The sequence below is a fragment of the Mytilus galloprovincialis genome, chromosome 9 (genome assembly GCF_965363235.1).
Source record: "Mytilus galloprovincialis chromosome 9, xbMytGall1.hap1.1, whole genome shotgun sequence".
In the NCBI taxonomy this organism is placed as follows: domain Eukaryota; kingdom Metazoa; phylum Mollusca; class Bivalvia; order Mytilida; family Mytilidae; genus Mytilus; species Mytilus galloprovincialis.
In genome coordinates, this window is record NC_134846.1 from 51,668,331 (window position 1) to 51,684,894 (window position 16,564).

General features: G+C 34.0%; 2 protein-coding genes across 2 annotated transcripts; both read right to left on the reverse strand.

The window, feature by feature from the left end:
* Positions 1 to 240: 240 nt before the first annotated feature.
* LOC143045241 (tubulin alpha-1A chain-like) lies at positions 241 to 4,189 on the reverse strand. The gene is made up of 3 exons (XM_076217606.1): positions 4,053 to 4,189; positions 2,147 to 2,369; positions 241 to 1,461 (listed from the first exon to the last, which is right to left on the reverse strand). Exons 1-3 carry the CDS (start codon positions 4,053 to 4,055, stop codon positions 332 to 334), a joined length of 1,356 nt encoding a protein of 451 aa, XP_076073721.1. The 5' UTR covers positions 4,056 to 4,189; the 3' UTR covers positions 241 to 331.
* Positions 4,190 to 6,122: 1,933 nt separating this feature from the next.
* On the reverse strand, positions 6,123 to 9,026 carry LOC143045242 (tubulin alpha chain). Its single transcript, XM_076217607.1, has 3 exons — positions 8,911 to 9,026; positions 7,886 to 8,108; positions 6,123 to 7,317 (listed from the first exon to the last, which is right to left on the reverse strand). Exons 1-3 carry the CDS (start codon positions 8,911 to 8,913, stop codon positions 6,194 to 6,196), a joined length of 1,350 nt encoding a protein of 449 aa, XP_076073722.1. The 5' UTR covers positions 8,914 to 9,026; the 3' UTR covers positions 6,123 to 6,193.
* Positions 9,027 to 16,564: the final 7,538 nt, after the last annotated feature.

Here is a 16,564-nt window from a genome sequence, read left to right on the forward strand (position 1 = left end):
AAGTTTACTCGCATGTTCTATTTTCTAAGTGGTAGCCATTTTGGAATTGAAGATACAATTTTAAAACTTAAACCTTTGGAAGATAAATTGGAAGTTTTATTCAAAGTGCCTAAGGTTTCAAAGAGTTTTTTAACCAACAAATGCAAAGTGACAAAAAAAGCTCAGAAGGCTAAATATTACCCAACCTATCACCAATAGAGAAAATGCTACTGAAGACAAATTAATGATTACAAAAAATAGTTTAGCTCTCATTACTTTTTGTAATCTTCGAAATTTAAGTTACAAAGTTGTAATCTCAAGATTGTTCTGTTGATAATTGACAAAAGAATGTTTAATATTCTTCTCCTTCTTCCTCTCCTTCACCTTCTACGGAGTCTACTCCGACTTCTTCGTAATCCTTCTCCAAAGCAGCCAAATCTTCACGGGCTTCTGAGAATTCTCCTTCCTCCATACCTTCTCCGACGTACCAATGAACGAAAGCACGTTTGGCGTACATCAAGTCAAATTTATGATCAAGACGAGCCCAGGCCTCAGCAATGGCGGTTGTGTTGCTCAACATGCAGACGGCTCTCTGTACTTTAGCCAAATCACCTCCTGGTACAACAGTTGGTGGTTGGTAATTGATTCCGACCTTGAATCCGGTTGGACACCAATCGACGAACTGGATGGTTCTCTTGGTCTTGATGGTTGCAATGGCAGCATTGACATCCTTTGGTACTACATCTCCTCTGTACAACATACAACAGGCCATGTACTTGCCGTGACGTGGGTCACACTTTACAAGCTGGTTAGCGGGTTCAAAGCAAGCATTGGTAATCTCGGCAACTGAAAGTTGTTCATGGTAGGCCTTCTCTGCTGAGATGACCGGAGCATAAGTAGCCAAAGGGAAATGGATACGTGGGTATGGTACCAAGTTGGTCTGGAACTCAGTGAGATCGACGTTCAAAGCTCCGTCAAATCTCAGGGAGGCGGTGATAGAACTGACAATCTGTCCAATGAGTCTGTTCAAGTTGGTGTATGTTGGTCTTTCAATGTCCAAGTTACGTCTGCAGATATCATAGATGGCTTCATTGTCAACCATGAAAGCACAATCGGAGTGCTCAAGGGTGGTATGGGTGGTCAAGATGGAGTTGTATGGTTCAACAACAGCTGTTGAGACTTGTGGGGCTGGGTAGATGGCAAATTCCAATTTGGATTTCTTTCCGTAATCAACACTGAGACGTTCCATGAGGAGTGATGTGAATCCTGATCCGGTACCACCACCAAAGCTGTGGAAGATGAGGAAACCTTGAAGACCGGTACATTGATCTGCTAGTTTACGGATTCTGTCGAGTACCAAGTCAACAATTTCTTTACCAATTGTGTAGTGACCTCTTGCGTAGTTGTTGGCAGCATCCTCTTTACCTGTGACTAATTGTTCTGGATGGAAAAGTTGTCTGTATGTTCCTGTTCTTACTTCATCTGCAAAATAGAATTTGTTTCAAATATTTTCACTAGGGTATTAGAAATTCTTCAATTGCATTGAGAGTCATGTAGATACTAGTGTCTTAAAATTTGAGAGCTGATCATTTGCATTAACAAGCTCGTATGAACTGTTTTACACTGCTGGTCTATATTAGTTAATGATTACAGTTCTACATATTGCTCTTGAAAACGAAATAAAATGTTCAGCATGCAAGAAGTCTTTATATGAAAATCATTGAATGTACATACCAAACCAAGAATATTTTTAATATTTCAATTTTTAAAACATCATATAGACATGCACTACTTATAAATATGCAAGAGATACTTCAATGATTATAGTTGAAGCTGTTGAATTGCAGTTTCACATACATATTCACAAGATGCTCTAATCTGAATCAGTGAATATCTTTATTATACTGTGTTTCACTTGTGAGTCATTCAAAGAACAAAAAATATATATCATTTGTACATTCTATTTAATAAAGTTTGTAGCAATAAAATTGAGAATGGAAATGGGGAATGTGTCAAAGAGACAACAACCCGCCCAAATAAAAAAAAAAAAAAAAAAAAAAGCAACCATATTTGGAAATATATTTTGGTTTTCTTGTTGGGCTGCTGTCTCATTAACATATAGATTTATCTTTCCTTCTTTGAATTTGATACTATTATAAACACGGACCTACTACTGTTGGTTCTAGATCTACAAATACAGCTCTGGGTACGTGTTTGCCAGCTCCAGTCTCACTGAAGAAGGTGTTGAAAGAGTCATCACCACCTCCAATGGTCTTGTCAGAGGGCATCTGACCATCAGGTTGAATACCGTGTTCCAAACAGTACAACTCCCAGCAGGCGTTGCCCATCTGGACTCCAGCCTGTCCAACATGTATACTGATGCATTCCCTCTAAAAGATACAATATTATTAAATTTATGTATCGGCAGCATGGTTTGTAACTAAACTGTTTTTTTTTTTATATTTATAAGCAAGGGTGATGATTACACAGGGGCGGATCCAGCAGTTTTAAAAAAAGAGGGGGGGGGGGGTCCGACTATATGTCCCAATTCAAATGCATTGATCGTCAAAAAAAGAAGAGTTCCAACCCAGGAATCCCCCTCTGGATCCACCACTGTAACACTAATATGAACAGCCAAAATGTACATTTGTATATAAAATTCTAATTAAAATCTTGGGTATATCTACTGGTATGTTATAACTGTAAAAGAAACAAATAAGACATCTAAAGATTAACATACAGTCTAGACATGGGTCGTATGTATAGTTTCTAACAGTCTCGAATAATCAAAGTTTGCGTATGTGTGTGTGTGAGTGTGAGAGAGGGAGAGTGTGCGTGGGCTAAAGATTAACATACAGTCTAGACATGTGTCCGTCTGTATATAGCATCTAACCAAGTCTCAAATAAATCAAAGTATATGTTTGTGTGTGTTTGTGTAGAAGAGAGAGTGTGTGCGTGGGCTTGCATGATACTAGTAGTCAGTATCTTACATGTCAAAAGCAAAAAAAGTATTTTTTGTTAAAACTAGTACATGTCTTTGGAATGTTCATTGAGAACATTTCTATTGATTTCTATCTATATAATAAAGATGAAATACTGAAACTAAATCGATACAGCTATTGAAATATAAAAACCATTAAAGTTTTAGTGATGTTAATAAAGGATTACAAGACTTGGATCGTTCAATTACAATGATGGAATTAGCTTATTTTTAACATTTACAATAAAAAATTTCCCATCCGCATCTTTTAATAAATTATTTAAATTCTGTTAATGAACTAGACCATGGTCCCATTGTGTTAATCCCATATTTTGCTATGGTGTCGCCATAGGGATAAAGATTTGTCATCCTGAATCATCTTTATTTTCTTGACGACTGAACGAATATTTTAATTAACACGATTGAAAATCAATAGTCTACTACTCCTAGATTAATCGACTGTTCAATAAACATGTACTCATCATGCAGCACGCATTCCACATGTGACCAATATTTCACGTTTTATGCTCTTAATTTATGTTACATGTATTAAATATTACAGTATGAATGTGTCATACTGGCTAGTCCTGATGTACGGGGACTTCAAGAGATACGTAGACCTCTTTACATATAATAATAATATCAGGACCAAAGATATATATATATATATATATATACACGGTTCCCATATAATATGATGTTTTAAACCAGTCATACATGTGTAAATTATGACAATTATACAATATGCCTCTGGTAACATACATTTTATATGCAATTTCTGTAATTTTTTCAGTTAATCAACTTGATTAACTTTCGCATATATATCTGAGATGTGTAAGAGACGTTGTTTCTGGTAAAAGTCTGGGGAAAATTTAATTAACCGTTAAGTTTTAGGCTCGTGCATTCATTTAATAGTCAGAGAAACCTATTAAAACTAACTCACGTGTTAAACAACTCACGTGCCTGACAAGAAAACCCGAGAGTACTCGTCAGTAACTGAGTAAGTTTGGTTGGAAGCTATAAAGTTAGAAGACTCCGTCATATTTCACAGAAGGCTCAGTTTAATAAATAATCTCTAAATAAAATTACTTACCATTTTGGTTGAACTAAACGTTGACTAGGGAGGAAAACTTCGAAAAAACTTTAAAGCCTGAGCGAACAGTTAATGAGTCCACAGGTTTTAACTGATGTTAAACAGCCGGTATTTTCTTATATACTATACGGTTTGGCCTTGAGGCCCTTAAACATGTACATTCTGGTTTTACCATTATTACTCATTCAATTTCAAACTTCCGAATGTTTCATGATATCATTTTAGGCGGAGCTTAATGTGTCTGCAGGTGCTTGTGATTTACATAAAAGAATTTTAAAAAACATGGACTGACCTACCAATTGATGCTTCAGGGGAGAGTAGGTTGTTCCATGTTTGAATTACTTGATTATGATAAAAAAAAAAAAAAAAAAAAAAAAAAAAAAAAACGTATTAAACCAGAGACAGATATAAATTGTTTGTGTATATACATGTCTCCGATTTAACTTATTAATTCGTAAGCCAACTTTTTATACCTTTTATTATAAACAAAATGTCTATATTGACGGCTTTAATGTTTTCGTATTACAAACGCATATCATCGAATAAAAAAACCCACCATGGGACTGGTCACAGTTATAGTTTTCTGGTTATATTATAAGTTGGTTTATTTTGAAATGAAAGTTGAGATGGTTTTAATTCTGCTCAATCAATGTCTACAGCATTCATGGCATTGAGTCTGGGTTTAAACCAAAATAAGATAAATGCGTCATAAAAAAAATTATAACAAGGATTTATAACATCCATTGTCTATACCTACATGTACGGATCCAGCAATTTGAAAAAGGCCCAAATCACGGAACACCAAAAAAGTTTAATGAATAAAAAAAATAAAAAAATAAAAAAACTTACAAATAATGAAAAAACCCTCCTGGATTCGCCAATGGCTTATAATACAAAAACATTACAAGGAGATGTGGTTATGATTGCCATTGAAAACTATCAACCACAGCTCAAATGAAGTGAATGTATAAGCAATTGTAGGCAACCATACGACCTTCAGCAATGCCGTGATGGAAAAAAAAAAGAAGAAAAACGAAGAAGAAGAAAAAAAAAAAAACCCGAACAAGTCTATGCAAAACACAACATTGAAAACTTGACTCATAAACACGAATCCCACTGAAATAGGAAAAGTATTTTGATCAAAATGCCATGCATTTGTACCCAGCTTAAACACAATTGAAAAGTCATTATTTGTTTTCTGATTTTACCTTAGTTTCCATTGTTGAGGAATTGGAACGTCTATAGTTACTTTTGTCTTCTTTCAACCGGCAGTAAAACCATTTGCCATAGTTGGTCGTCCGTTAGGGTGCGCGGGATGTAAAAGTACGCAGTCAAGTCGGGTCAGAATGGGAACGTTAAACTCTTAGAGGAGTCCAATTTGTACATTCCGCCTCTCTGTTCCCTACAAACGAGTTAGCCATGTTAAATAAGAAAAAATAGAGTATCAATAGTTTAGATTTGATGCCCATCTATTCTTATTTTACGCGGGGGAAGGTTGTTGAACGGCAACATCTCTGTCTCTATTCAATAAATCCTCATTTCTAGTGGCAGTCCAGATTTCTCAATCCTTCACCCGGATTGCCTCTATAATATAGGACACACCTTTTGTATTTATCATTAATTCGATCTTGTTATGAAAGTGCATGAAATGTTTGCCACTGAACGATAAGCAACCAACTATCAATTTATTTATAGTTGGGTTAATAATTATAAAAAATATTAGAAGGAAGGACTTAGTTAACCTGTATTTGTTTTTATCTCAATTTATATAAAGAACTTAACATGTTTTTTCAAATGCATTATTAACTATCAGGGGCGGATCCAGCCATTTTAAAAGGGGGGGTCCCAACCCAGAACAAAGGGGGGGGGGTCCAAATATATGTTCCTATTCAGATGCATTGATCGTCAAAAAAGGGGGATCCAACCCAAGGAACCCTCCCCCTGGATCTGCCACTGACTATGCATTTAAAAGCGTGGTGACTGATAACCTGACACGAAGTATTATAAGATGAAAACAGAAATCAGACGTGCTCTCAATATTTGAATTGCAAACAGTATCATGCAATACTATAATGTTATATAAAGTTTTATTATTTTAAGGTTTTTTAATATATAAGTATCTAATTCATAGGTAACACGTTTCAATATTCTTCTTCTTCGTCTTCGGCTTCTCCAGAGTCCATACCAACTTCTTCATAATCCTTTTCTAAAGAAGCGAGGTCCTCCCGTGCCTCAGCAAATTCTCCTTCTTCCATTCCTTCACCTACATACCAATGAACAAATGCTCGTTTTTGGAACATAAGATCGAATTTGTGGTCCAAGCGGGCCCATGCTTCTGCAATGGCGGTTGTATTGCTCAACATACAAACAGCCCGTTGAACTTTAGCAAGATCCCCTCCTGGAACAACTGTAGGCGGCTGGTAGTTTATTCCAACTTTAAACCCAGTCGGACACCAGTCGACAAACTGAATAGACCGCTTTGTTTTTATCGCAGAAATGGCGACGTTTATATCTTTCGGTACCACGTCTCCGCGGTAAAGCAGACATACGCACATGTATTTTCCATTTCGGGGATCGCATTTTACCATTTGGTTTGCAGATTCAAAGCAAGAATTTGTGATCTGTGATATCGATAAGACCTCATTATAAGCTTTCTCAGCAGAAATGATTGGTGCATATGTAGCCAATGGGAAATGAATTCGCGGATATGGTACCAGATTAGTCTGGAACTCGTTGAGGTCAACATTGAGTGCTCCGTCAAATCTTAGTGAAGCCGTTATCGAGCTTACAATTTGGGCAACTAAACGGTTTAAATTGATATACGATGGTCTATCTATGTCCAAGTTACGCTTACATATGTCAAATATAGCTTCATTGTCCACCATAAAGGCACAGTCGGAATGTTCAAGTGTTGTATGGGTTGTAAGAACAGAATTATAAGGTTCCACAACAGCAGTGGCTACTTTAGGCGACGGATAAATGGCAAATTCTAACTTCGACTTCTTACCAAAGTCCATTGAGAGGTGTTCCAGTAGTAAGGAGGTAAAGCCAGAACCAGTTCCTCCGCCGAAGCTATGAAAAACTAAAAACCCTTGCAAACCCGTGCACTGGTCGGAAAGCTTTCTTATGCGATCAACTACAGAATCAATCAATTCTTTGCCGACAGTATAATGTCCCCTTGCATAATTATTGGCAGCATCTTCCTTGCCTGTAATGAGTTGTTCTGGATGGTATAGCTGGCGATACGGTCCAGTTCTAACTTCATCTTAAAAAAACAATTCCTTAGTTAGTAAACATACAGAAGCTGTTATGTTTAATTGAGGGTTTTATACCAAGTAGACAAATCTTATCAAAACTTTTGAAACTAGCATATATATACCACCAGTCGTTATTCATTTTTATTTGAGAAAATCGCACACATGTTACAATTCATCATTGTTGAACTGCTGACCGGCAAAGTAGGATATTGGAGAAATGTGTGATAAAAGATGTTGTTTGGCTGCTAGTGTAAGGTCGTGTTCCTAAAAGTTGTATCTTTACGTAGATAACTAAATATGTGGGTTTTTAAAAAAAATATGTTTTTAATTATACCAGAATGTATATGTAAAGAAAGATAACTCTAATTCATCCGTGTGTAAAGTTTAAGCATACCCGAAATAAAAGTTTTATATAGTGTGTTTTTACTGTTTGTATGTCAGTATGTTCTAATGAATGTGTATAATGCGTTATTGCTGCTGTTTTCAAAATGTAGATGCATTGTTTAATAACTGAAGTTCTTGTAATTTGAAATCAATTTCTGAAATAATAATACAAAGGCAAAAAAAGAAACTTACCAACAACAGTGGGTTCTAGATCAACAAATATGGCCCTTGGAACATGTTTACCGGAATCTGTTTCACTAAAGAATGTACTGAATGTGTCATCTGCCTTTCCGGTGGTCTTGTCGGAGGGCATCTGACCGTCAGGTTGGATACCATGTTCCAAACAGTACAACTCCCAGCAGGCATTGCCCATCTGGACTCCAGCTTGTCCAACGTGTAAACTGATACATTCCCTCTAAAATAATAATACAATCATATGTTTGGGATATCTGATGTATAAGTTGTTTTGAACAATTGTTTAAAATTACTCTATCTACTATGTTTGTTGTAAGACAAGTCAGTGACAACAATACGTGTTACTTACTCCTTTTCTCTCTCTATACAATTCTTTGAAATGGAAATATTGTTTGCCCTTGACTGTATACAATATTGTTTATAATCATAGATGTATGGGTCCAAGCTCTCATTATAAATATATGATTACTTTTATGATTTTGGGGGAGGGAATTATATACTACGCCTTTCCAGATAAAAAATAAGATCACTATCTACCTCTCAAAACTAGTATAACGCAACACATGTTATAAGTGGCAGGCTGTTCCTAATCAGGAATTCCATTGGTGGTTGAAAATCTCCTTAATGGTGGCAGCTTCATTTTTTATGTTTTGTGTATCGATAATTTTGTTTTAATGGTTAATGTTTATAGTTATTTTCCGTTACAACTATTCTACTATTGAATGCTTGTATGACTGATTCCAAGAGAGTTTTTTTGGGGAAAAGGGGGGGGGGGTCCTTGAGATTTGTCCCTTGATGACCCTATTACATTTATGTGTCTACTTTGGTTATGTTATCCTGTGTTGGTGGGCTGCCGTCTCTTTAACTTTATCGTTCATGTCTTCTTTTTTTTTTGTTAAAAAAAATTGTCAATTTTAGTATTTCATGATTAACATGAGAAATAGCATCTTCATTTATTGACTCACAGAAAGACTATATTCGTTCTTGGTCCAATTTTGACTAATTTGTTAAAAAGGACTTACCATTTTCAATTAGATAACTCCAAATTTAAAATTAAATGAAAATAAAATAAACTAGAAAAACCTGTATGAACTGTCAATGAGTCCACAGATTTGTATCGTGCTTGATAGTATTAGGTTGTAGTATTTATACTAAGATGGGTGACACGTAAACCAGGTTATCTGATTAAAAGGCGGTTTGTATGAATTGTCCATATCTGAATGTGTAATTGTGTAAAGTCCGTCTGTTTATCTAATCACAAAACATGTGATAATTTGTGTAATGTTCAACAAGCGACTTGAAACTCTATTGTTTGATTCATTTATCATTGGTTTCTTATTGTCACGTCAGCGTCTTCAAACTCGATGTACAGACTAAAGATGCAACTGAGTAACACTGATCAATCAATCAACCAATCAATCAATCAATCAATCAATCTACCAATCAATCAATCAATCAATCAAGAATCAACCAATCAATCTACCAACCAATCAATCAATCAATCAATAAATCAATAAATCAATCGATCAATTATAAAATTAATCAGTGAATCATGTATTCAGTGATAAATTATCAAAATTAACAAAAATGAATGTAAATACCACAGAAGAGACATCTGTTATATAGACAGTTGCACACAATGTGGAAAACTTTCAGAGCCAGAAAAATGGCGTTTTTTACTGTCAGTCTATATATACATTTCCAGTGGCAGTTACAAGTGGAAAGATTCCCTTTGATATCCAATCCAACTCACTTGTTTTTGTATAACTGTGTAAGGGACGATTATTTAAAATCCGTGGGGGTAGGGAGGGGGCTATGGCGTGCGAACATTTATCTTCGTTTTTTACACAATCCGACGTTTTCTGCATTTGTATTTTAGATTGTGAATATTCATTTGCATCCTGTCTTGTAACAGTTATTCATTTTCAGTTATTAACAGTTCCTACAAGGCCAAGTTATTCATTTTCAAAATCCTCCTAAGAAAACCGTCAGCGAAATGGTTGTCCCTGAAGAATTTTTTTCTTCAACAGATTTGAAATATTAAGGTTCCTTTATGTTGATGTCAAAGATGCTAGTATAAACAGCTATTAACTCAAAAATGTAACAATCAATGTGCTTTGTAATTTGACAATTACGTTCAGGACACTGGAATCAGCGGGTGGTTGAGAGGAATCAAGTGCCCCCTTCCCCCAACATTATTTGGAATAAATAACGTGAAGAATTGTCAAAAATTCTGTCCTTTAACCTCAAATCCTGTTTCTAACCCGACTTCGATGTAAAATAATATTTCCGAAGATAATCGATAGTTTTAGCATTGGTCATAAAACAACTGCATCAAAGTTTTCCCGCCATTTTTTAATGATGGAGGATAGACGAAGACCGTGAGTGTCAGTGTGGTTGTGGAAATGGGATTAAACAACTTCCAGCCTATGATATTCTTTTGCCCAACCATCACATAGTCTGATGTTGTGGTTGTGGAAATTCACTAGCAGTGCAGCACTTGACAATGGCTAATCATATGTACAGCTTTAAATTGTGCAAAAATACAATATTTATTGCATTGCAAATATTATATTTTGTTCTGAGTTATCTCCCTTTTATTAGTAAAAGTTTTTTGATATTTTCTGGGTTGATATGAATACAAAGAATATATGATAGATCAGTGGATCACTGCTGCATCTTTAGCCTGAGCATTGAGTTTGAAAGCACTGACGGAAGTTTACAGGAGGATACTTGGAAATGAATACACTGGTCTGAGTTGGGGGACATAATTTGATTCTGAGGTAGGGGAGTGTCAGATTTTTTTAAATGAACATTCCAGCCCCAATTAAGTTAGAAATAAATAATCTTTCTTTATCACAAATGAAAATAGATAAACTGGATGAAAAATATTTAAGATTTTAAAAATAGTTTTAGCTCTCTTTGGTCACCAAATTTACCAGTCAATTAAATGTAGTTTTGTGCACTGCTGAAAATGAAATGTTTTTTAATAAAAAGTTTTATTGGTTCTGAAAATGCTAATAATGAAAGGATGTTAATGGAAAAGTTGGTCGATAAAGAATTGTAAAATTTTATGTGGTCTCTTCAACATACCAAAGACATTGACATTCATTGCACAACACTGAATGTTCTCATTAAATACCTGCTGATTGTGTATTTAGGTGGCATTTGGTTGATTCATATATGGAGTTATACTGTTAAACTTTAGAAAAGTACTAGAATATAGTAAAAGAGGAATATTGTTTTTGGAAAAAAAGACAATATGTACTATGAAAAACCTGTCCTGCACACATCATTTCATGGGGTTTTTAATTAAGAGACTTTTTGAGTTTCTATAAATAGTCTTAATTGCTACATAACAAACCAACTGATATAAAGAAGTATTTAAATGTATGGTTTGAACAGTTCTTTTAAATACATGTACATGTATGTCCACCTTATCCTGTAAAGCAGCCAGACCACTAATCCTTTGAGACAAAGAAAAAATATGATACAAGAAATTTACCGGAAGATTGGTTGTGTCAAGAATCTACTATCGCTGAAATTGATAATGCTATTTGTTTTTTAGAAAATTCAATTGCCGATCAAAGTAATATTGATAACATGTATGAAAATTTTGTGAAAATCGTTAAAACCGAAATGTGTAATAAATTACCGGCTAAAAATATTGTTCTATCAAATGGATTTAATATTAATAAAAGAAGAAGGTGTAAAAAAGAATGGTGGAATGAGGAACTTACTTTATTGTGGAATGAAGTGTGTAAAGCCGAAAAAGTGTGGATTAAATGTAAAATTAAGCGTAATAAACGGGAGTTGCGACATATATTTGTGAATAAACGTAGGATATTCGATAAGGCCGTTCAAAGTTCTAAACGAAAATATTGGTATTCCTTACAAGAAGATTTAATAAAGTCTTGTGATAATCCAAAGGAATTTTGGAGGAAAATTGGTAAAATAGGAGTTGGTAGTGAACGCCGAAGTTTTATCCCAATGGAAGTGAAATTAAGTGATGAGTCAGTATCATGTGATAAAAATGTAGTATTAGATAAATGGAAATGTGAATTTTCTAATATGTTAAATAGAAATAATCTTAATAATGTTGAATATATTCATAGTAATGAAAATGTGTATGATGATTATCTTGATAGCTTTATATCATATGAAGAAGTGTATAATGTACTGTTGTCTTCAAAAAATGGTAAATCGCCTGGCTGTGATGAAATTACGGTTGAACTTTATAAGAATCAAACTGCATTGTTAGCTTTAACTCGAATTTTCAATATTTGCTTTGACTCTGGTAAGATACCTGCTTTATGGTCGAAAGGTATCATTACTCCGATTCCAAAGAGCTCTACTGCAGATCCAAGAGACCCTATGGCATACCGTGGAATAACTTTGGCTCCTGTATCTTATAAACTTTACTGTGGTGTATTAAACTCTCGTCTAACGGTTAAACTTGATGAACTTAATTTTCTTCATGATGAACAAAATGGTTTCAGAAAGGGACGAAATACTATAGACCATATTTCTACTTTGACTACTGTCATAGAAACACGTAAATTGCGTAAATTATCAACATTTGTAGCATTTATAGACTTTAAAAAAGCTTACGACTGGATAAACAGGGATTTGCTTTTTGGTAAATTGGAAAATTTAGGTATAAGTAGTAAAATGTTAAATGCTATTTTTTCACTTTATAGAAATGTATATTCATGTGTAAAAGTAAATGGTAATTTTACTGATTGGTTTGAGGTTAAATGTGGTTTGAAACAAGGGTGTATTCTGTCTCCAATTTTGTTTAACATTTTTATTAACGACCTTGTAGATGAAGTTAAAAAATTAGATACTGGAGTAAAAATTGATGATGAAAAAATTTGTGTACTTCTTTATGCAGATGATCTTGTATTTATAACAGAAAATGAGAAAGATCTACAAAAAATGTTGGATACTTTAAATATATGGTGTTGTAAAAATGATTTAGTTGTAAATCTAGAGAAATCAAAAATTGTACATTTCAGAACTAAGTCTACACCAAAGACAAATTTTACTTTTGTACTTAATAATAATGATATGGAAATTGTTCCTAGTTATACTTATCTAGGTTTACTGTTGTCAGAATTTTTAGACTACAATTGTATGGCTAAGGCAGTAGCTAAATCTGCAAGTAGGTCTTTAGGTTTATTAATAGCTAAATGTAAAGCTAATGGCGGTTTTCAATTTGATACATTTACAAAACTTTTTGATACACTTGTCATGTCTGTCATTGAATACGGTGCCTCAATTTGGGGTCACCAGGATTTTTCTTGTATTAATGCTGTAAAAAATAGAGCAATGAGATTTTTTATGGGTGTGGGTAAATACACCCCTAACTTAGCCTTATATGGAGATATGGGTTGGATGCCCAGTATTATATCTCAGTGGACATGTATTTTTAGATTATGGTCGAGACTTACTAAAATGTCTCATTGTAGAGTTAATAAAAAGGTTTTCTTATGGGGCAATAAATGCTGTAATAGTAAATTTAGAAATTGGAATTATAGAGTCAATGTGAAATTTAAAGAAATGGATATGGAGTTTTTATGTAATACTGATTTTTCTATTGATAAAAATACAATTAAACAAATTGAAAAGGAAAATTTTTGTAGATATAAAGAGAAGTGGTACTCTGACTTAATGTACAATGAAAGAAGTAAATTGCGAACGTATAGAATGTTTAAGCAATGTTTTAATAAAGAAAAGTATTTATGTATTAATATGCCTGGAAAATATAAGAGTGCATATGCTAAATTTAGATGTGGTGTTGCACCTCTGAGAATAGAAACTGGCCGATATGAAGGCATTATGGTTGACAATAGATTATGTTTTAATGAGCAATGTAAGAAAAATAACATTATTGAAGATGAGAAACATGTCTTAATTAACTGCCCAGTATATGCAGATTTACGAGCTATTTTATTTAGACATGCTAGCTCTTTTAATTGTGATTTTGTTAATTTGTCTGATGATGATAAATTCAAATTTTTATTCACTGATGAAAATGTGTGTTACTTTTTAGCCAAAATCTGCTATGATGTATTATTAAAAAGAAAAGGTATTTTATATAATTGTAGATAATTATAATGTGTTTTGTAGAAATTTTATAGTCTCTCATAACTCTTTTTGGAGTGGCTCATGTTGTTTTAAATATTACTGTAATTTTATAAATGTATAAATGTATGTCAATTTTGAGGTGAGACTCTAATAAAGTATTTGTCTTGTCTTGTCTTGTCTTGTCCTTAAGTTAAGATTCGCTAGAAAATCCATAGCTTAATTAGTAGAAAAAATGCCTCAGACACCTGTTCTGCCTCATTACCATGCTTGTCTGTTTCTTATTATTGTTCTGCTAATGAGGTGTTAAATAGATAAAATTGATGCAACTTTTGATAAACTGAGATCTGCTGTTCACTACCCTTTTATTTACGCATTCATTTTGTTTCAGAAATCTTTGTACACATTATTTGGGTTATCTCAATTGTACAAATAATTAACTCTTGGCCTTTCACTATTAGAATTTATCAGTACTATTGTGGGTGGCATACAATACTCTATGTAAAAGTAACAGTAGACTAGTGGTTTTTTGACAAAAGGTTAAAAAGAGTACCTGCCAGATTTGTAAAAAATAAAATAGTTTTTTCCTTTTTCTCAAATACACCTGGTTTCCAGTCTAGATTTCTTTGAAACAATTGATGCAATGCATTTTCATTTTTAAGTTTCATGTTCATATTTTTTATGGACTTTATTGTCCAAAGGTGGATTTGGGGAGAAGTGTGTGACCCTGGTAACCCATTATGGAGCTACATTATTGGTAAACCAGTTCCACTCCAGACATTGTCTAATTTGTGGCCCCTCTTTTCAAAATCCTATGTCCAATTTCACAAAACATCGTAAGTGTAAGATCATATTTAAGACAAGTTTTAAGTCATACACCAATTTCACAAAAAATCCTTATTCAAAACTTCTGACCAACATTCAATTTGATCCTAAACCTAAGAGTGCTCTACCCACATTTTAGAGTTCACAAAAAACTTACTACCACTCTTACTATTATCTTAGGTTTTTACAAAATGGCTGCAGCGTTCCAAATTTTATTTATGAGATGCCACTTTGGTAGAGAAAGAATATTTCAAGACCGCACAAACACTCTAGTTTTGTATACTGTCAGATGCAGAGGAGATAAAGTGCTACCGTTTTCCAAGGGCCACAGTGTTGGAACTAACTGACCACATTTCACCAATAATAGAGAGACCTTCTAGACAGTCGATGTCAATTTCTACCAGCACACAGGTACAGTATAAATGAAATAACATTAATTTATATTCGTCCCCACTCAGCTCAATAAATACAAAATAAAACATGGCCTCGACCTTTACCTTAACCAGAATCTATACTTACATTTAGTCATTTACTCTTCCCAAGTACACTGTTCAATCTTCTCGTCCATGTTAGAACAAAATTATTTAAGTGTTACAAGTTGAATTTAGTTGTCAGTGGTGTAGTAAGAGGATTTTTAAGTGTGCTCCCAATCCTCTGTAATGGGTCTGAAGCCCTCAGTGGGTTACAATGAAGAAGTAGTATGAAAGTAGTTACCACATCTACTTTTTTATCCCACATTTATGGGCATTATGTTTTCTGGTCTATGCATCTGTTTGTTCGTCCCTCTGTCCCTCATCAGGTTAAAGTTTTTGGTCAAGGTAGTTTTTGATGAAGTTGAAGTTCAATCAACTTGAAACTCTGTACACATGTTCCCTATGATATGATCTTTCTAATTTTAATGCCAAATAAGAGTGTTGACACCTATTTCCCTATCCACTGAACATAGTAAAAGATAGTGCGATTGGGCATCTGTGTACTATGGACACATTCTTGTTTCTCAGTGTATAAGACACCTTACAGCCATTCTACAATGAGAAAAAAAATATATTGTATGGTCGGCTATGAAATTTCCGACATGAAAACTGTATAACATTTTCAACGAGAAAACTAACTTCCTACTTAATAACAAACCATACGAATGAAAAAAAAATTATGACTGCGGTATGGGTTCATGTTACAAAATAAGCAATTGCATTTAAAAAAAATGAGAAATGCATGTTACATATTGAGAAATTACATTTTACAAATAAAGAAATTTATGATTATGGCAGATAATCCAGCACTTATGTGTCCTGTATTTGGTTATAACTAAGCTAAGTTCTGTCCAATTTTATTAATACCATCCATGTGTATGAAAACTACATCAGCCGTATTACTAACAATAGTGAGATACCGTCAGCAGCATCTGTGGTCTATGATTAAGATAGATTCATGTTATACCGCCATCTTGGATTGTACAGTCGCAGTTCAACATATTATGAAACCTATCTTCTCACAATTTATTTCAAAATTCTATCACATAAAATTTTTTTTTATGCACAGAAATGTGTTTTTTCATGAACAATCTGACCAAATTTAGGCAATTTTCAATGGTTCATAGATTGAGATTTACAGATCTAACATTGTTGGGTTGATGTTTAGACGAGTTGTATATACATAATGTACACAGCCATGTATCGCCATCATTGCTGGTGATCCGATGGATAAATCTGTTGAAGAGTTGTCACTGACTCAGACGTACTTATAAATATAATTATTCGCAAA

What these genes read in the sequence shown, in the direction of transcription:
- LOC143045241 (XM_076217606.1), bottom strand. An exon ending in TCTAGAACCAACAGTAGTAG is followed by an intron (nt 1,462 to 2,146) that starts GTCCGTGTTTAT and finishes TCTATTTTGCAG; the next exon opens with ATGAAGTAAGAACAGGAACA.
- LOC143045242 (XM_076217607.1), bottom strand. An exon ending in TCTAGAACCCACTGTTGTTG is followed by an intron (nt 7,318 to 7,885) that starts GTAAGTTTCTTT and finishes TGTTTTTTTAAG; the next exon opens with ATGAAGTTAGAACTGGACCG.